General features: G+C 43.0%; 1 protein-coding gene across 4 annotated transcripts in view; it reads right to left on the bottom strand.

Moving 5' to 3' along the window:
* Positions 1-21239, bottom strand: part of LOC140734702 (PDZ domain-containing RING finger protein 4-like) — a 465241-nt gene that overhangs the window by 35432 nt on the left and 408570 nt on the right. For all 4 annotated transcript variants that reach the window (XM_073059028.1, XM_073059030.1, XM_073059031.1 and 1 more), the window contains 2 exons: positions 16880-17133; positions 8416-8518 (listed from right to left, as the gene is read on the bottom strand). In XM_073059028.1, the coding sequence (XP_072915129.1) occupies positions 8416-8518; positions 16880-17133 (357 nt within the window). The remainder of the gene's footprint in view (positions 1-8415; positions 8519-16879; positions 17134-21239) is intronic.

The raw sequence follows: 21239 nt of genomic DNA, 5'->3' as shown, positions 1-21239 counted from the left end.
CTTTTTAGAGCTGAAACATTACCTTGTGGCTTTTGAACTCAATCCCCTGACTAACGAGGCCAACACACCAAACATCTTCTTAAACGTCCTATCAACTTGTGCAGCAACTTTGAGGTATCTATTGGCTTGGACCTCAAGATCTCTCTGTTCCTCCACACTGCTAAGAATCCTGCCATTAACTTCGTGCTCTATCATAAAGTATGTGTATCACTTCACACTTTTCTGGATTGAACTCCATCTAGCAGTTGTTAGTCAAGTTTCACATCTTATCAATGTCCCATTGTAACCTATGACAACCTTCTACACTGTCCACTACACTACCAACCTTTGAGTTATCTGTAAACTTACGAGCCCACCCTTCAACAACTTCTTCTGATTCATACAGAAAAATAACAAAGAGCATGGGTCCCAGAACAGATCCCTGCAGACCACCACTAGACATGGACCTCCAGGGTGAATCCACTCCAAGTATTACTAGCCTCTATCTTGGGTGGACAAGCCAATTCTGATTTCACGCAGCTGGGTTTCCCTGGATACCTTGCCTCCTGACTTTCTGAATAAGCCTACCATGGGGGAACCTCATTAAATGCCTCACTAAAATCTATATACACCATATTATCAGCTCTACCTTCATCTAGTTGTTTTGCTACTTCCTTGAAAAAGTCAATCAGGTTCATAAGGCACGACTTGTCCTCACGAAGCATGATAGCTATCCTAATCAATCTGTTTCTCCAAATGCTTGTAAATCCTGACTTTAAGAGACCTCTCCAATAGTTTGCCCACCACTGACGCAAGACTCACTGGTCTATAATTCACAGCGTTACCCCTACTCTCTTTCTCGAACAGAGGAAAAGTATTTGCCATCCTCCAATCTCCTGTGGTCAGTGAAGAACAAAGATCATCACCAAAAGCACAGCAATATCTTCCCTCTCTTCTCATATTAATCTGCAGTATATCTCGTACGGTTCCAGGAACTTATCCATCTTAATGCTTTTGAATAGTTCCAACATTGCTTTATTCATACCTTTGACATGTTCCAGCACACTAGCCAATTCTATGCTGACCTCATATTTGTCCAGGTCCCTCTCAGTTATGAATGCCGAAGCAAAGTATTCATTAAGGACCTACCCTACCTCCTCGGACTTCAGGCACATTTCTTTTTTTTTATCCCTGATCAGTCCTCCTCTCACTCTGGTCATCTTCCTGTTCTTTACATATGTGTAGCATGCTTTGGGGTTTCCACTATCCTACTTGTCAAAGCCTTCTCATGTCCCTTCTAGCTCTTCCAAGATCCTTCTGAAGACTTTCTTGGCTACCTTATAACTCCCAAGAGTCCTGTCCTTCTTCCTCTTGACCTCTCTTGTCAAACATGGATCCTTCCATCTCAATGGGACAGTAGATCTAGTGTGCCCTCTCCTCTAGTCAGTCTGTCCACGTAGTAGATCAGAAATCCTTCAGTAGAGCGGGCAATGGAGCAGAGGGAGTCAGAGTAGTAGGGCTTTGGCTCAACAGGGCTTCAGTGATAACGGGTCAAGGTGAGATAAGTTACTTGTGAAGAATGGAAACAGGAAGTATGTCTGTGAGGCTGGTGTTCTGGACTAAGTGTCAGATGTGGGTTGTCCAGGAGACTCTCAGCCTCCTGGACAGCCACATCTGTACCAGGTGCATCGAGCTGCAGCTCTTTAGGGAGCAGGTTAGGGAACTGGAGATGCAGCTCGATGACCTTCGTCTGGTCAGGGAGAGTGAGAAGGTGATAGAGAGGAGCTATAGGCAAGTTGTCACACCAGGCTTCGGGTGACAGCTAAGTGGATAACAGTCAGGACAGGGAAGCACAAGAGTCAGATACTAGAGAGTACCCCTGTGGCTGTACACCTTGACAACAAGTACAGCTGTTTAACTACTGTTGGGGGGGGGGGGAGAGACAGTCTACCTGGAGAAAGCAACAGTGGCCATGCCTCTGGCTTAGAGTCTGGCCCTGTAGCTCAGAAGGGTAGGGAAAGGAAGAGGATGGCAGCAGTGATAGGGGACTCTATTGTTAGGGGGTCAGACAGGTGATTCTGTGGACACAGGAAAGAAACGCGGATGGTAGTTTGCCTCCCAGGTGCCAGAGTCTGGGATGTTTCTGATTGCATCCACAATATCCTGAAGTGGGAAGGTGAACAGCCAGAGGTTGTGGTACATATTGGTACCAACAACATACGTATGAAAAGGGAGGAGGTCCTGAAAACAGACTACAGGGATTTAGGAAAGAAGCTGAGAAGCAGGATCTCAAAGGTAGTAATCTTGGGATTACTGCCTGCATCACATGACAGTGAATATAGGAATAGAGTGAGATGGAGGATAAATGTGTGGCTGAGGGATTGGAGCAGGGGACAGGGGTTCAGATTTCTGGTTAACTAGGACCTCTTTGAGGGCAGGCATGACCTGTACAAAAAGGACAGGTTGCACTTGAATCTGAAGGGGACCAATATCCTGGTGGGGAGGTTTGCTAAGGCTATTGGGGAGAATTTACACTAGAATTGCTAGGAGGTGGGAACCAAACTGAAGAGGCGGTTGGCTCACAAATAGAGAAAGCTTGTAGGCAGTGTGAGTGGGAGGATAGGCAGGTGATAGAGAAAGGATGCACTCAGACTGATGGTTTGAGATGTGTCTATCTAAAAGCAAGAAGCATCATGAACAAAGTGGTAGAGCTCAGAGCGTGGATCAGTACTTGGAGCTATGATGTTGTGGCCGTTACAGAGACTTGGATGGCTCAGGAGCAGGAATGGCTACTTCAAGTGCCAGGCTTTAGATGTTTCTGAAAGGACAGGGAGTAAGGCAAAAGAGGTGGGGGTGTGGCACTGCTGATCAGAGATGGTGTCACAGCTGCAGAAAAGGAGGAAGTCATGGAGGAATTGTCTATGAAGTCTCTGTGGCTGGAAGTTAGAAACAGGAAGGGGTCAATAACTCTACTGGGTGTTTTTATAGACCACCCAATAGTAACAGGGACATCGAGGACAGATAGGGAGACAGATTCTGGAACAGTCCAGTATTAACAGGGTTGTCGTGATGGGGGATTTTAATTTCCCCAATATTGATTGGCATCTTCCTAGAGCAAGGGGTTTAGATGGAGTGGAGCTTTTTAGCTGTGTTCGGGAAGGTTTCCTGACACAGTATGTAGATAAGCCTATAAGAGGAGGGGCTGCACTTGATCTGATCTTGGGAAATGAACCTGGTCACGTGTCAGGTCTCTCAGTGGGAGAGCATTTTGGAAATAGTGATCACAATTCTACCTCCTTTACCACAGAGTTGGAAAGGGATAGGAACAGACAAGTTAGGAAAGTGTTTAATTGGAGTAAGGGGAAATATGAAGCTATCAGGCAGGAACTCAGAAGAATAAATTGAGAACGGATGTTCTCGAGAAATGTACGGCAGAAATATGGCAAATGTTCAGGGGATATTTGCATGGAATTCTGCATAGGTACGTTCCAATGAGACAGGGAAAGGATAGTAGGGTACAGGAACCGTGGTGTACAAAGGCTGTTAAAAATCTATCAAGAAGAAAAGCATATGAAAGGTTCAAAAAAATAGGTAATGATAAAGATCCAGAAACTTATAAGGCTAGCAGGAAGGAGCTTAAGAATGAAATTAGGAGAGCCAGAAGGGACCATGAGAAGGCCTTGGCGGACAGGATTAAGGAAAACCCCAAGGCATTCTGCAAGTATGTGAAGAGCAAGAGGATAAGATGTGAGAGAATAGGAGCAATCAAGAGCGACAGTGGAAAAGTGAGTATGGAACCAGAGGAGATAGCGGAGGTACTTAATGAATACTTTTCTTCACTACGGAAAAGGACCTTGGCGATTGTAGGGATGACTTACAGCGGATTGAAAAGCTTGATCATATAGACATTAAGAAAGATGATGTGCTGGAGCTATCAGAAAGCATCAAGTTGGATAAGTCACCAGGACCAGACGAGATATACCCCAGGCTACTGTGGGAAGAGAGGGAGGAGATTGCTGAGCCTCCGGCAATGATCTTTGCATCATCAATGGGGATGGGAGAGGTTCCGGAGTACTGGAGGGTTGCATATGTTGTTCCCTTATTCAAGAAAGTGGGTAGAGATAATTATAGACCAGTGGTTGGTAAGTTGATGGAGAAGATCCTGAGAGGCAAGATTTATGAACATTTGGAGAGGCATAATATAATTAGGAATAGCCAGCATGGTTTTGTCAAAGGCAGGTCATGCCTTATGAGCCTGATTAAAATTTTCGAGGATGTGACTAAACACATTGATGAAGGCAGAGTAGTAGATGTAGCGTATATTGATTTCAGCGAGGCATTTGGTAAGGTACCCTTGGATCCCATGCAAGGCTTATTGTGAAAGTAAGAAGGCATGGGATCCAAAGGGACATTGCGTTGTGAATACAGAACTGGCTTGCACACAGAATGCAAAGAGTGGTTGTAGACGCGTCATATTCTGCATGGAGGTCAGTCACCAGTGGTGTGCCTCAGGGATCTGTTCCAGGACACCTTCTCTTCGTGATATTTATAAATGACCTGGATGAGGAAGTGGAGGGATGGATTAGTAAATTTGCTGATGACACAAAGGTTGGAGGTGTTGTGGATAGTGTGGAGGGTTGTCAGAGGTTACAGTGGGACATTGAAAGGATACAAAACTGGGCTGAGAAGTGGCAGATGGAGTTCAACCCAGATAAGTGTGACGTGGCTCATTTTGGTAGGTCAAATATGATGGCAGAATATAGTATGAATGGTAAGACTCTTGTCAGTGTGGAGGATCAGAGGGATCTTGGGATCAGAGTCCATAGGACACTCAAAGCTGCTGCGCAGGTTGACTGTGTGGTTAAGAAAGCATACAGTGTACTGGCGTTCATCAACTGTGGGATTGATTTCAAGAGTCGAGAGGTAATGTTGCAGCTATATAGGACCCTGGTCAGACCCCACTTGAAGTACTGTGCTCAGTTCTGGTTGTCTCACTACAAGAACGATGTGGAAACGACAGAAAGGGTGAAGAGAAGATCTACAAGGATGTTGCCTGGATTGGGGAGCATGCCTTATGAGAATAGGTTGAGTGAACTCGGCCTTTTCTCCTTGGAGCGATGGAGGATGAGGTGACCTGATAGAGGTGTATAAGATGATGAAAGGCATTGATCGTGTGGATAGTCAGAGGCTTTTTCCCAGGGCTGAAATGCTAGTACGAGAGGGCACCAGTTTTAAGGTGCTTGGAAGAAGGTAGAGAGGAGATGTCAGGGGTAAGTTTTTTTTTACGCACAGTGGTGAATGTGTGAAATGGGCTGCCAGCGATGGTGGAGTTGGCGGATACAATAGGGTCTTTTAAGAGGTGACTGGAGAGGTGCATGGAGCTTAGAAAAATAGAGGGCTATGGGTAACCCGAGGTAATTTCTGAAGTATGTACATGTTCGGCACAGCTTTGTGGGCCAACAGGCCTGTATTGTGCTGTAGGTTTTTTGTTTCTATGTTTTAGATGATCCCTCCATAACCTCCTGTCTTTCTGTAGCTGCGATGCATCCCTGATTAGCAATGCCACTCCCCTATCTCATTCATATCCCTCCCTGTGTCTTTTGAAACATCTAAACCCCAGAACATCTCGCAAACAAAGAATAAGCCCACATATTCAAGAGACCATCTGTAACGAGTCAACTACAACAGTGACCAATTGGCTGAGGGTACCACACTCAATCCCATTTTTGTCTGAGAGCAGTGACCAGTGACCCCTTAACTCAAAGCCATTTTGTTTCATTCCTCACACATCTATGTCAGAAGTCAGCTAACCCATAAACATCACTCTGAGCTGCTCCATGTGGCTTGACTGTTCACTGGGTTAAAAGACTGTCTACCATCTTTGTTTAGAACTAGTGTTAGTTTAACAGTAAATTATGAGATTTCATTTTGTTCTATAACAAAGGAAAGCTTCATACTGAGGCTAAATCAATGTCCAGCCACAAATTACAAATGAATGCCTCTTAATTGTTACATCAGTGTCTAGACTGCTATTAAATTTAAATGCTAGAATTAATATTTATGAAAATTGAGTGATTTTGGTATTCTGTAATAAAACCAGCTCTGATTTTAAAAGTGGATCTGCTTCCTTTTTTGACAGTGAATGCGGACACCTCTGCTGAAAAATAAGAAAGACAAAAACGGCGTGAGTCTGTTCAATCTTGGCAAGTCAGAGAAGGAAGTGAATGAACTGCTGAGTTAGGAATGTAGTCATTTCTCTTCCAAAGGGCTCACTGCAGCTGCTCATGTCCTACAGACCACAGAAATAAATCTTCATTTTAAGGCAATAGAATCCTCTTTTTCTTCATCTACACGGGGGAGGTTCCCAACTTCATAAAATAAACCAACAAAGCAAATACTTTTCATCATTAGGTTTCAGGAGTGCTAAACTCAGCAGAGTCAAACAGCATGGAAAAAGGCCCTTTGGCCCACTTAGAACATGCTGTCCCTCAAGCCCCCATTTACACTCATTAATTAATCCCATTTTATTCATCCTGCCTCCAGATTCAACCATTCGCCAAACTCTTGGGGCAATTTACTACAGCCAGCTAACTGACAAAACCACACGTCCCTGGGATGTGGGAGGAATCGAGAATACGCAGAGCAAACCGACGTAGTCAGAGGGAGAACGCGTGAACTCCGCACAGCGACAACAACGGAACCTGGGTCAGCGGAGCTGTGAGACAATGTAGATGGAGCCTTCAGGAGCTGAAAGAAAATCACTGGGCAGGGTTCAGGTTAGGAGATAATCGATACCGGAAGCACTGAGCTTGCAAAGGTTAAAGTCGGGAAAATTAAGTCCGATGCTGTAATTCCTGCACTGTTTTTAAGCATACTGTCTGCTCCATCCATTCTGAACCCACACCCTTTCCACTAACCTACTTTTTACCTAAAGACAAAGTATGCTGACCTTGACAACACATTGGGAAAAACTAAGAGCCATTATTCAATATAAATAGACCCAGTTTAAAAGAAGAGTTGTTGAATGGAACAGTGCGGATGTGATAACTGCTCGCCCTCTCTTCACTTGAACACCTGTCTTAAATATATATGGCCAGGTGGGTAAGACAATGAAGAAAAAAAGCGGTCTTTTCAATTTATAGCACTGCACTCTGTCATCATTCCTGCAGTGTCCAAGGCAGATATTATATTCCTTGAGCAGCCATCTGTAACCGCTCTCTCACTGAACGTGCCGAGATGCCATGGTAGGCCGTTCCATTTCCAGACCTCCTCAGCCATCCATCTTGCTCACCTTTCTGCCTGTGGGGAGCACCGCTTTTTGTTTAGCACACTCAACATCTTTTTGAAGTTAGAAGTAGATGAACTAGCAATTGGCCAAATAATGCAACCTCTGTAGCAAGAAATTTTGGCAAACAAATTTTCTCATTAACAATCACCCATTATTTTTGTAGCGTTCTTGGAATGCCAGTGCATTTTTCCCTTTCCTTTGTGCTCCTGAATGCAAAACTGCCAGCATTAGGCAAACTGTCAAACGACTGGAGATATTCGTGGCCCGTTCTGACAAATACCTTCCTTTATTAAAACGAAGAACAATTTCAAAGTTGTCACCATGCAAAATGATAAAAAGAATCTCGCCTCTTGCCATCGCTCATAAGAGTACAATCATTTCCCTTTCCTTGTCAATTTCAGGTCTTTCTGTTGTGGAATGAGCTGCTATAAAATGTTTTATTCACCCTGCTATTTGAAGAGGGTTCTCCCTGAAAAGGGCACTTTTCTATTTAAAGTTTATGTCAAACACTCTTTATTCCAGTCAGGAGGTTTAGCCTCAGGCAGTAAAACCACAGCTGATGTTAAATTAATGACTGTGATGGTGCGATTAGTGGAGATTACTGGCTATTGAACAGAAGCTCAACTGCTATTCAGACCTCCTACAATACACAGCCTTCCCATTATTAGCAACTAATATCAAAATTAGCACTACATTGCTTTGTCATGTTAACGTATACTTTACAATCTGATAAGATGCTTCAGAGTGCCAGTTTTTGTGAAAAGTGCATTAAAATGTTACCTGGCAAACAGTGATTACAAACTAGTCAAACAAAAAGGCTCTAATAGACCACATTGCAAATGGAATGAGCTCTGCAGTAAAAATTATGCATTTTGGAGAATATGGAAACATAATCAGTTGCTTTTTGCTTGTTCTTTTTTTTAAATGTTTCATTTGGCTTAGTAGATAGCCCAATTGATTAAAGAACACACATAAGCTGACTTATCTTGTAACAATGGTATTTTTTTTTAAAAAGTCCAATCAATTTGGCTTAGTCAATGAATTCCACAGAGGATGGCAGAGCATCATTAAAGAGAGTTAAAAAGTACTTTGAGACACAGTTACCAATCTTGTCAGCTTTTATCCCTCCAAACTGATTACTGTGTTACCTCATATTCCATTTCTTCAGCTCGGTCACCATCCTGTGCCAAGTTGGGAAGGTAATCACTAGCTTCATAGTAGTCGTGGGCCATAGGGTGCAGGGAGTGACAACTACATGAGGAAAGATACAAGAAGAGCTGGAGTGAGAAGTCACAACAGAATAATTCATCTTCCCACATACACGGTCACTCTGACAAACTTCTTGTTTCTAAATTAAAAACAAAATCAAAATAAAGCCAGATTTGTAGAGTTCGTGGAAAAAGCCATTTGGAACAGTGCTTGGGTCTGCTCTTTGAAAACTATTCAATAAGCCTAACTTTCTCCCCTTTTGTCTTTCATGTTTAATTGAAAATAGACAAGCCACCGCCAAAATGAAGTATGGTATCAAATATAGTGACATCAAACCATGGAGTCTTAAAGTTCAAAGTTTGAAGTAAATTTATTATCAGAGTACATATATATCACCATATCGAACCCTTAGGTTCATTTTCTTGCAGAAAGGTGATAGCTTGAAGTTGTTGTTTCAAAAAGAAAAAGAGTACTTGCATTTATAGGACACCTTTAATATTCACAAAATGTATGAAAGTGCTTGACAGCCAATGAAATACTTGTAAAGTTGCGACATGTTGTAACAGAAAAATACATGGCTTGCAATTTGCCTGTAGAAACGCCCCTCAAATATAAAACTGGATGATGAGTTAACTAGATTGGTTGAGGGTAAAATTTGGCAGGAAAGTGGGAAAACTTGTTCTTCTTTCAATAGTACCAAAAGGGTACCACGCATTGTCTAAGAGATGGCAGTCCTGCAGTGAAGAATCTGCCAAACCTCAGGCTCCCATTAACATAGAACTCCAGAAGCAAAACTGTTACAAATGAGTCATGCAGCATCAGCAGAAAGGAATGAAGAGTGGATGTTTCAGGCCAAGCCCTTCATGAGGACACAGCCTGAAGCGTCCACACTTTATTCCATTCCATGGATGCTGCCTGACTTGCTGAGTTCCACCAGTATTTTGTGTGTGTTACTCTGGATTTCCAGCATCTGCAGAATCTTTTGTGTTCATGTTTCTAAAAGAGTCTGTTAGGTTTTCACAAATACCTAACAGACAGAAATACTCTATCCAAGAATTCCAAGATGTGGAGATTCTGGCAGCCTGTGTATGTGGACACAACATTTTACAATAAATTGTCTTGGAAAACAGCTGCAGGAAAAGTTGATGAAATCAACCAGGCTTCTGATCAATCTGATACAGAAACTACAAGCACATTTTTCTTTATAAAGCCATCTGTCAGCATCACCGTTTAGAATTTGGATTTGTACACAAAATTCACTCAAGTAAGACAAGATCTTTTAGAAATGAGATTGCATTTCAATTAATACATCATTCTTTTTTTCACACACATTCTTTTTTGCCAGATTTTAAAATTGATTTTACTTTTGCACATTTTGACTTGTAATAAATTAATTTAGAATAGTACCGCCCAAAACAATTTTAAGTGCACGGATGGTTAAGCCACCCAGACATGCAATTCAGCATTCAACAGTGGCTCAAACCATGCATTTATTTTGAAAAATAGACTGGATGGAAAAATGAAAAGAAGACAAAAACAATGTTCTGATAGACATATATTCAGAATCTCCAATTTAATCTACAAAACTCCCTGCCCTCACCTGAAGGAATGGCTGTTGAGAGAAACAGAGTGAATATTTCACTTCAACGACCACTTATCAGTTCTGAGAAACAGAAAGTGCTTTAAGTCAATTCATGCTAAGAAAGAGATAGAATTACTGGGTGAGGTTTAACCCTTAGGGATAGTGGATTTGGGTTAAGTGAGAGGCTGAATTTTTGTAAATTCAAACCCAATGTCAGATTATCCAATTTGCTTCAATGGACTGTGAACAGTACAACTCAAGCTCAGGAGCAGTCTATGTCGTTAACAGCATTTCAGTGGACGTATACCTTCATTCCTACACCATTCATTTTTAGTCTGTGTGTGTGTGTGCGGTTTCTTGCTTTATGTCGGGGAACCTCAGTCAGTGAAAGTAACGTGACCACTGCTGCAGCACTGATTGTGGGCTGACCACCCATAGGCTACCCCCGACATACTTCGCACTCTCTTTGCCCTCCTCTCGCCCAATTGTAAATGTGTCCTGGAATTCCCAACCCATTTTCCCCGCACACCCTGCACTCAGCCATCAGACCACATTTGACTCCCGTCTCCTGCTGCCTCCCTCCCCCAGATCCTTCCGTCGAGAACCTCTTCAGTTGCTGGCTTTTCCATCTGACCCTTTAACCAGGCTGCCTATTGGGCACAAAATGTGTGAAAAAAATCATTCTATCTGTTTATTCATTGAGATAAAAAGCATGAAATTGGCCTTTCCAGTCCTTCGAGCCTCGCTGCCCAGCAATCCCTTGATTTAATTCTAGCCTAATCAGGGAACAATTTACAATGACCAATTACCTATTAACTGTCCCACTTGTGTTGCAATATCAGTGCTGGACTCCGGAGCGAAGGTTGGGACTAGGTGAGAGTAAGTGTTCGGCACGGACTAGAAGGGCCGAGATGTCCTGTTTCCGTGCTGTAATTGTTTTATGGTTATATGGTTCCCGAGTTCGAATCCAAGTCGGGTTGAGCATCGGGCTAGCAATTCGGCCTAGTAAAAACAAGAATAGCTTGCTATGGAAACACCGTCATGACAGTGCCCCGATAACCGCACTGCCGAGTTAAGGGCTATTCTTCTGCTTCAATTACCTACCAACTGGTATGTCTTTGGAATGTGGGAGGAAACCGGAGCACCCGGAGGAAATCCAAGTGGTCATGGGGTGTACGTACAAGCTCCTTACAAGCAGCAGCAGGAGCTGAACTCGGGTCGCTGGTGCTGTAAAGCGTGCTAGCCACTACGCTACCATACCACCCTACAACCTCACCCTACAGTGTGCCCTTTCCATTAGTAACTCTTGCCCTAATAAATTGCTTTGACTTAGGCCATTGCCTTTTCATAGAATGGATTTAACCTAAGCAGCAGTGGGCGATGCGTTATTTCAGTGAAAATCAGCATCAACACATTCAGAATGGGGCTTGGAGCAGGAACTGTATCTGCTGATTTGTTGTCAGCTACACACACTATTGGCACAGGCTACGCTGATTGGTTGGTAGGTTAAGGTTATTATTGTCAGAATGAGAGGGGAATTTGATGGATGTATGATGGTTGGTACAGATATAATGGGCCAAGAGTCCTGTCTCTGACTCTATCATTTAGGTGTGATGAAGGCAACCCGTAACCCAACCAATACTGACAATTTGCATAAGCTTAAAGCAATGCAGTTGGTACAGATGTTGCATTTTTATTTTTCCTTTTTTGCAAATCCAAAGCTCCCTGAAAGTGGCAACACAAGTGGATAAGGTGGTAAAGAAGGAATTACAGTATGCTTATCTTCGCTAGTTGGGCTTTACAAAGGCAATGCCAATTATTGAGCATTGTGTACCATTCTCATTGCCACACTATGGGAAGGATGTGAAAGCTTAGGAGAGAGTAAAGAATAGGCTTACCAGGATGCTGCCTGGATTGGAGAATATTAGCTAATAAGAAGAGGATTGCCAAAGTTAGATTTTCACTTAAGCACTGGAAGCTAAGAGGTAAACTGATTGAAGTTTATAAAAGTATAAGGCAGTAGAATCATTTTTCCAAGGATGGAAGTGTGGGATCTTAGAGGGCAGAGGTTTACATTGAGAATGGGAAAGTTGAGAAAAGATTTGGGCAAACACGAGGAAATCTGCAGATGCTGGAAATTCAAGCAACACACACAAAATGCTGGTGGAATGCAGCAGGCCAGGCAGCATCTATAGATAGAAGCACTATCGACATTTCGGGCCGAGACCCTTCATCAGGACTGCAGACAAAAAAGATTTGGGCTGCATGTTTTGATTTCACACCGATGTCTGGAACATGCTGCCAGGGAGGTGGTAAAAACGTACATAATAGTGTTGTTTAAGAGGTATTTAGACAGACAATCTGAAAAGGCAGGGAACTGGAGGAATATAGGTCATATGAAGGCAGATTGGATTAGTTCGATTGGCATCATGTTCGGTACAGGCAAGGTGGGCCAAAGGGCCTGTGCCTGTGCTGCATTGTACTGGGACTTGATCTTTTCCAATCTGCCCTCTGAAACACCATAAGGCAGGGACCAGGCAGTGAATGGTAATAATCCAAGGGTAATATCAAGTGAACACTGTAGCTCTCAAATCTCCCAACATCACAGTGTTTTATCTTGGACCAATGGCTGCGTACTGCTGGTATGTTGGAGACACTTCTGGGCGTGAGTGTAGCACTGCCACATTTGTATGATGCCCTTTACTTTCCAAGTATGTCTGAGACTCTGATGAAAAATCTCTCGACATCTACTGTGTCAGAGTATCTAACATGTTTGCATAAGGTCAATTTCAATTTCCGTTCTTAACGACTCCAAAAAATATAATTCAAACCATTGGTCCAGAGAGTGTGAAACTATATCTCCAATTAGGAAGTGAGACAGGGAAGGTGACAGAAGTTTGCATAGGGAATACTTTGCATCTAGTGATCACAATGTCATTAGTTTCAAGGTAATTGTGAAAAATGATTGGTCTGGTCCAGGGGTTGAGATTTTAAATTCGAGAAAGGCCAATTTTAATGGTATCAAAAAGGATCTGGCAAGTGTGGGTTGGGCAGGTTATTTCCTGCCAAAGGTGTACTTGGTCAGGGGGAGGCCTTCAAAAGTGAAATTTTGAGAGTACAGAGTTTATACGTTCCTGTCAGAATAAAAAGCAAGAATAGCGGGCTTAGAGACCTTGGTTTTCAAGAGATATTGAGGCCCTGCTTAAGAAAAAGAAAGAGCTGCATAGCAGTTATAGGGAGGCAGGAACAAACAAGGTACATGAGGAGTACAATAAATATATGAAGGAAATCAGGAGGGCTAAAAGAAGTCATGAGGTTGCTCTAGCAGACAAAGTGAAGGAGAATTCTAAGGTCTTCTATACAGATTTGAAGTAAAAAGACAGCAAGGGCCAAAATTGGCCTTCTGGAAGATCAGCGTGGTAATCCATACGCGGAGTCAAAGTGATGGAGGAGATGCAAGTGGATAGAGGGACACAGAGTCTATAGATGTGAGGCAATACATCCGCGAGGTCATAGATCCCATATGGATTACAGAGGAGGAGGCATTTGTTGTCTAGATGCAAATTAGGATGGATAAATCCCTAGAGTCTGACAATGTGTTCCCTTGGACCCAGGGGAGACTAGTACAGAAATTGCAAGAGCCCAAGCAGAGATATTTAAAACATCCTTAGCCACAGGTGAGGTGCCAGAGAATTGGACGATAGCCAATGTGTTCTGTTGTTTAAGAAAGCCTCTAAGAATAAGCCTGGAATTATAGGTTGGTGAACGCATCAGCAGAAAGTTATAGGAAGGCATTCGAAGGGACCAGAGGGCAGCACGGTAGCACGGTGATTAGCACAACTGTTTATGGTACCAGCAACCTGGGTTCAATTCCCACTGCTGTTTGTAAGGAGTTTGTATGTTCTCCCTGTGACCATGTGGGTTTCCTCCAGGTGTTCTGGTTTCCTCCCACAGTCCAAAGTCATACCGGTTGGTAGATTAATTAGGCATCATAATTTCTCCCATGATTAGGCTAGGGGTAAATCAGGGGGTGGCTGAGTGGCAGGGTCTGAAGGGCCAGAAGAGTCTGTTCCATGTTGTAGCTCAATAAATAAAAAAATAAATATAGAAGTCTTTAGATAGACAGGGATTGATTAGGGATGGTCAACATGGATAAATTATGTCTAACGTTTTTTGAAGACTTTACCAGGAAAGTTGATGAAGGCAAGGCAGGGGAAGTTGACTTCATGGACTTTATACAAGCTCTTTGACAAAGTCCCACATGAGAGGTTGGTCAAGAAGGCTGGCATTCAACATGAGGTAGTAAATTGGCTTTGTGCAGAAAGGCAGAGAGTGGTTATAGATGGTTTCCTCCCTGACTGAAGGCCTGTGACTATTGGCGTGCTGCAGTATCGGTGCTGTATCTGTTGTAGTTTGCTAGTGACCTAGATGATGATGTGGTAAACTGGGTCAGCAAATTAGCAGATGACATCAAGATTGGGTTTGTAGTGGACAGCGAGGAAAACCATCAAAACTTGCTGTGGGTTCTGGACCTGCTGGTGAAATGGGCTGAAAAATGGCAGATGCAATTTAATGCAGACAAGTGTGAGATGTACTTTGGCAGGACCAATGAGAGTAGGTTATATACAATGAGCGGCAGGGCATTGAGGAGTGCAGTAGGACAGAGGGATCTGGGAATTCAGATCTATTATTTCTTGAGGGAGGTGTCATAAGGGAGATAGAGTTGTAAAGAAAGCTTTTGGCACATTGTCCTTCATAAGTCAATGTATTGAGTATAGGAGTTGTGATGTTATATTGAAATTGTATAAGACATTGGTGAGGCCTAATTTGCTGTATTCTGTCCTGTTTCGGTCCTTACTTACAGGAAAATGTAAATAATAAACTCTTCTCTGGCTTCCAGCTGGGTTCAGGTATTGATTATAACTGACGTTTCAATGACAAACTCTGCCATCTTCATCAGGGATGATGCCTGGGCAAGTCTAGGCTGGTGGTATTTACACACCCATAGTCCATCCGTCCTGATTGATTATTATGGGGTATAAATAACACCGGACTAGACATGCCCAGGCATCATCCCTGATGAAGATGGCAGAGTTGGCATCGAAATGTCAGTTTTAATTGATTCCTCTTCTGGGCTAGAAGCCAGAGAAGAGTTCATTCATCATATACGCTGGGAAAGCACTAGATCCTTTCAAGATGTAAATAAGATTGAAAGAGTGTAGAGAAAATTTACAAGGATGTTGCCAGGATTTGAGGACTGAGTTATCGGGAAAGGTTGAATAGGTTCAGACTTTATTCCCTAGAATGGAGAAGATCAAGGGGAGATTTGATAGAGGCCTACAAAATTATCAGGGGTATAGATAGGGTAAGTGAAAGCAGGCTTTTTCCACTGGGGTTGGGTGAGACTGGAACTGGGGGTCTTGGGTTAAGGGCAAAATGTTAAAATAGTTAGAGGAACCTTGTCACTCACAGGGTGGTGGAAGTGTGGAACAAGTTGCTAGGGCAAGTGGTGGATATGGGGTCAATTTCAACATTTAAGAGAAATTTGGATAGGTACATGGATGGGAGGGGTATGGAGGGCTATGGTCCAGGTGCAGGTTGATGGGACTAGGCAGATTAATGGTTCAGTATGGATGAGCCTGCTTCTGTGCTGTACTGTTCTTTGACTCTACGACTCTCGAAAGGATAATTCTCTCAACCCAGGAATGAGCCCGGTGAATGCCCTTCGGACAGCCTCTAAAGCTACCATATCCATACAAGGATACCAAAATAGCGTGCAGTTCCCTAGGGGCGATCTTAGCAACACCCTGCATGATTGTAACTAAGCTTGAGACAAAGTTGGGATGTAAAGTCTCGGGGCAACAGGTGGAGGCCTTGCTGGGAGAGAGGGGAGGAGTCAGTGAGGGGGAGAGTTGTGGTGAACGAGGGAGAAGTTGGGGAGGGTGAGTAAGGAAGGGGAGTAGCTGGTGAGAAGAGCAGGTGGAGGATTTTGTAAGAGGGAAAGCACAAAGGAGTAGGTGGAGGATGGATGGGCGGGAATGAGGTGGATGATCGAAGAGGAAAGGCAGTGGGGCAAAGGACAGCGACAGATGTTTGGGGGGGGGCAAAATCTGTGACAAAAAAATCCCCTAAATTACAGAGCTTAACTGAGTCATGGGGGAAACAGCTTATACTAGAGATGGAGATGATTAAAATGTAAGTAAAACAGGCCATAAGAAAATCAATTGTTTTAAACCTAGGGCCATGGAGATTAAAACTGCGCTGAATTGAAATGCAATGCTAATAAGGCAAAGATACAGCTTTATGTTTGTCTCTGGGTACCATCGTATGACAGCCATTGAAAGAGGCACAAGGATGAGAAAGAATGAAGGATTGAGCCGTGATGAAATGTACAATAATTTGTGGCTTTTTTATTGGAACAAAGTTAAGGGGAGTATGAAGCAGCTTTCACAATTAAGGAAGATCCTAGGAGGGTAAATAATTAAACACTCATTACCAGTAACAACACAGCTACAAGGAGAGAGCAAGTGAAGATTATCAGGGCGGCCATAGGAGAGTTGGCTGGTAAAATTTTTTCACACAGAGAAACAATGAATGCTTTACCACAAGTGGTATTGAGGTGGGGATTAGCGTTTGGATACACGTTACAAAAGTATTTAAAGAAAAACTGTGGGCTGAGGGAAGGAAATGGAATTAGGGAAAACAGCAGCAGTTGAATAGCTTCATTAATGCAGCCTTTTCTAAGTAAATGTCTGAAAGCAAGTTCCCACCCTTAAAGTTATTCGACTATAGCAAGTGGTCTGAATGAGACACATTTGTACCTGTCTGACAGCAAATATGGGCAGATGTCGGGCACTGGAGGTGAAGATGATCTGAGCTTGGAGAGAGCCATGATGTGCTCAAAAGTAATTTCGGTCTGTGTGCCAGCATCCACCAGCGGGACCTCCTGGGAGCCACCACGACTTTTGGTGACGGGGGTCCTCCGCAAAACTTGCACAACAATTGGGTCCTTGGCATTGCGAAAAGCTTCCACTGCCTCTTCGTGTGTGGCTTTCGACAGATCCTTCCCATTGACCTGAAAGAACGAGAGAATCAATTCACCATTCAACCTTTCAAATTTCTATTCCAGGGCTCCATTACATTGTCCTGAAGAGCAGAACCATCGGGCATGGAAATCAATGGGAGCATCTAACAAAACTAATCTGTGGGAGAAACGGGGAGAGTTTTAAACACCTCGCTCCACTTGATGGAAGGAGAGGAAGTGAAAAACATTAAATCAAGTGACAGAGCTCAGCCCCACTGTGGTCATCTGCCATTCTTGTTAAGTCAATGGATTGAATATGTCAAACTTTCACACTACAACACATCTCCTAACATTTCAGCAGGGCTCTTGCAGGTTAGTTGAGAGTCTGACATTTGCCACTTGTTTCCCAGTTCCAGATAAAACCAGGCTGGAACAAGGTTAAATCTTTTTGCTGCGCTTTCTTCCTGCAAAATCTTTTTCCTTCCCTTTACATGTACAGCTAGTTGACTGCCACATCATGGTGGACCAGACCTGGATGAGCAGCACATGACGCAGCTATTGTAGCTTAATCTGATCCCACCTGCCACATGACTTCATCCTATCGGGAAAATTCCCTTTGTTTTACCCATTTCGCTTTCCCACCTTTGCTGCTACCTTGACTAACTTGTTTCTCTTTTTTTTGTCTGACAAAGGGTTCCTCATCAGAAGCATTAACTCTGGTTCAATTTCCACAGATGCTGCCTGACCTGCTGCTTTTTGATCATAAGTCATATTTGGGCCATTTGGCCTATCAAATCTGCTCCACCATTCAATCATGAATAACCAGTTTATCTTTCTTCCCAACCCTTTGTGCCGGCCTTGTCCCCATAACCTTTGATGCCCTTAAGAATTAAGAATCTATCAACCTCCACTTTAAATATACTCAATGAGCTGGCCTCCAAGCTGTCTGTGGCAATGAAATCCACAGATTTGAACGCTCTGGCTAAATAAATTCCTCCTCATCTCTGTTATAAAGGGACATCCTTCTGTTCTGAGGCTGTGCCCTCTGTTCCTAAACTAAATAACTATTGGAAATGCCCTCCCCATATTCACTCTGTCTAAGTCTTTCAATATTCAGTAGGTCTCAATGAGATCTCCCCCAATCTTTTAAACAAGTACAGGCTCAGAACCATCAAACAGTCATCATATGTTAACCCTTTCATTCCTGGAATCATTCTCATAAACTCTTCTGGATCCTCCCCAATGCCAGCACGTCCTTCCTTAGATATGGAACCCAAAGCAGCTCACAGTACTCCAAATGTGGTCCGAACAATGCCTTATAAGGCCTCAGCATTGCATCCTTGCTTTTATATTCTAGTCCTTTCACAATTAATGCTAACATTGCATTTGCCTTCCTTACCACTGACTCAACCTGCAAGTTAACCTTCAAGGAATCCTGCAATTGGACTCCCAGGTACCTTTGCACCACTGATTTCTGAATTTGCCACCATTTAGAAAATTATCTATGCCTTTTATTCTTTATACCAAAGTACATGACCATAGACTTCTCTACACTACATTCTATCTGCCACTTCTTTGCCCATTTTGCTAATCTGTCCAAGTCCCTCTTTAGACACCCTGCTTCCTCAACATTGCCTACCTATCCACCTATATTTGTATTAGCCACAAACTTGATTATAAAGATCACAATTCTGTCATTAATGTACAACATGAAAAGTAAATGGATCCAACATTGACTCTTGGGGAACAGCACTAGTCACCGGCAGTCAGTGAGAAAAGGCTCCCTTTATTCCTACTCTCTGCCTCGGCCATTCAACCAAACTTATGTCTCTGCTATTATCTTCGGTGTTCTACCATAGACTCCTGTCTTGTTAAGCAGCCTCATGTGCGGCATCTTGTCAAAGACCTTCTGAAAACCCAAGTTTTCTAGCATTCTGTTATTTTTTGGCTTATGTCTCTGATTCTATACTCTTGCTTGATGATCAGCAAATTTGCCTAAAGGCACCATGGCACGAGTTCACCCTCCGTCTCCACACTCCCCTCTTATGCTTTAAAACTTTCACAGTCTGGGTGTTGGTTGGCCACCTGTCTTGATGTTTCTTCAGTTGTCCCACTTTCAAACTTTGTCCAGTGACTCTCAGTGACAATATATTTCTTTTCACTGAAGGAATATGTTGGTTGTCGTGGTAGAAATAAGCATCAGTACGAGGCCTGAAATCACTTCACTGAGCGGCCTCATCAGCAGAACCATTGGACAACATTCAGAATTGGCCATAAGGACAACTTATAATGCCTACAGGTGTAGGGACGAGAGTGAGACCTTGACCAGCTAGAGATCAAGCCAGCCAACTAAAGATGTACGTCCTGAAGCATCCAAATATTGCACAGAAAGAAAATTGCTGAAAGCTGGAGAAAAAGCAAATTACTATAGGAATTCAGTCCAGTTAATGGGCCTTGACCCAAAACACTGGCTATCCCCTTTCCCTCTAGAGAAAATGCCTGACACCCTGAGATCCCCCAGAGGTTTGTTTTCTTTTGCTGAAGAACAATACTATTCTTTTAATTCATATGCAATAATTCAACTGTTACATGCATTCAGTGTACTGCTTAAATCTTAAGACATCTACGATATCACAGGGTGAAGCAAAGAAAATAATAAACTTGCATTATTTTTACACCTTTCACTTCCTCACACATACAGATAGGTACCTACATAAGTAGGCATTGCTGAAATGCAGGATACATTCGTCTCACAAACAGTAATGAAATTAATAACCAGATTGTCTATCTTCCTATGTGTTAGTTAAGGTAAAACATTGGTTAGAAGACCAGTGGGATTCCCCTGCAGCTTATTTAAGGTAATAGAATTTGTAATGTGTAAGAGTGGCTCAAATCCAACATCTCATCTGAAAGGCAGCACCTCCAATATGCAGCACTTTCAGAATTACACCACTAAGGCGTTCCTTCAAATACGTGCGCCAGTCCCTGGAGAGCAGCATGAGCGTACGGTCAGGCCTAAGCCCTAACACATGACCGCTGCCAACTGTTGTTATTCTTCCATCACTTTGAATGGTCTCAAGTCTGATCGACAAGAAGGTTGTCACATGAAAGCATAACCACACTGCTCAACAGATAGGGGGGCTTTAGTATAATTGTACTGTGCCAGATGGGCTAATTAAACCATGCATACCCAATGAATAATAAAGCATATAGTTTTGCACACTTAGCCTGTATTAATTCTTTCCTCGATGAATCTTCGAAGTAATAGCTTTTGTTTTACCCTCACCCTCCCCTCCCATCACCTGCATTAATATCCTGGCAAGTACGTGCCAGATGTTAGGAAGTGGATTTCCAGCTGAAACATTCGCGTTGCTGGTAAATATACCGCTGCTGCCCATTCTCTGAAGCAGACCAGTGGACCTGTGCGGAAAGCACAGTCCAAGGGAAGGCACTGACCACTGGAAGCTGTGTGGACAAGCTGCCATCCCGAGGGAGCAGACAGCAACTTGGTTGATCCCACCTCAATCAGTATTACCGGCACGGTAATGCTGCTTGTCAAACCAGCTTGATTATGCATGCAAAGAACAAAGCCACAACAGTTAGACAGAAGAGGCACAAAAGCACAATGTAGCAGCACAGAGTTACAGCACAAAGCACAGATTATGTGACTGTAAAACTGATTATTTTCCCTTGGGGTTTATTTTTGCTGATTCTATGCCTGACTTGCACAAACAGACTCACCAATGTGCCTACTACGCATAAAAACACGTCCTCTGGTCCTTCTTCTGTGATAACCAAACGGTGCAGAGAATTCCCCGCTTACCCTGCACAAAGCTCATTTAGATGTTCTCAATAGTTCTCCTTGGATCAGTGCTTCATTACTTTCAATTAAAAATACAGCTCAGATCTCACCAGCCATGTCTCCCAAATGTGAATTGAAGATAGGTCTGGACATGAGACCTTTCCTGATGTCCTCAGTGTAACAGGGGCCGCGAATTCAGGAGAGGATTCCACCACCCTCTAGTTTTCTCCCTAATCCTACTCACAATCAGACCATTCAACCAAGACAGGAATTTCTCCTTCTGGGAATAGGAGGATGAATGTCAGATTAGATGGATTCATGCAAAAGACCCATAGACATGGACTAATACTTTAAT

The sequence above is a fragment of the Hemitrygon akajei genome, chromosome 10 (assembly GCF_048418815.1).
Source record: "Hemitrygon akajei chromosome 10, sHemAka1.3, whole genome shotgun sequence".
NCBI lineage: Eukaryota > Metazoa > Chordata > Chondrichthyes > Myliobatiformes > Dasyatidae > Hemitrygon > Hemitrygon akajei.
The sequence above is the reverse complement of the archived record's forward strand: the minus strand, read 5'-3'. Positions and strand labels throughout refer to the sequence as shown.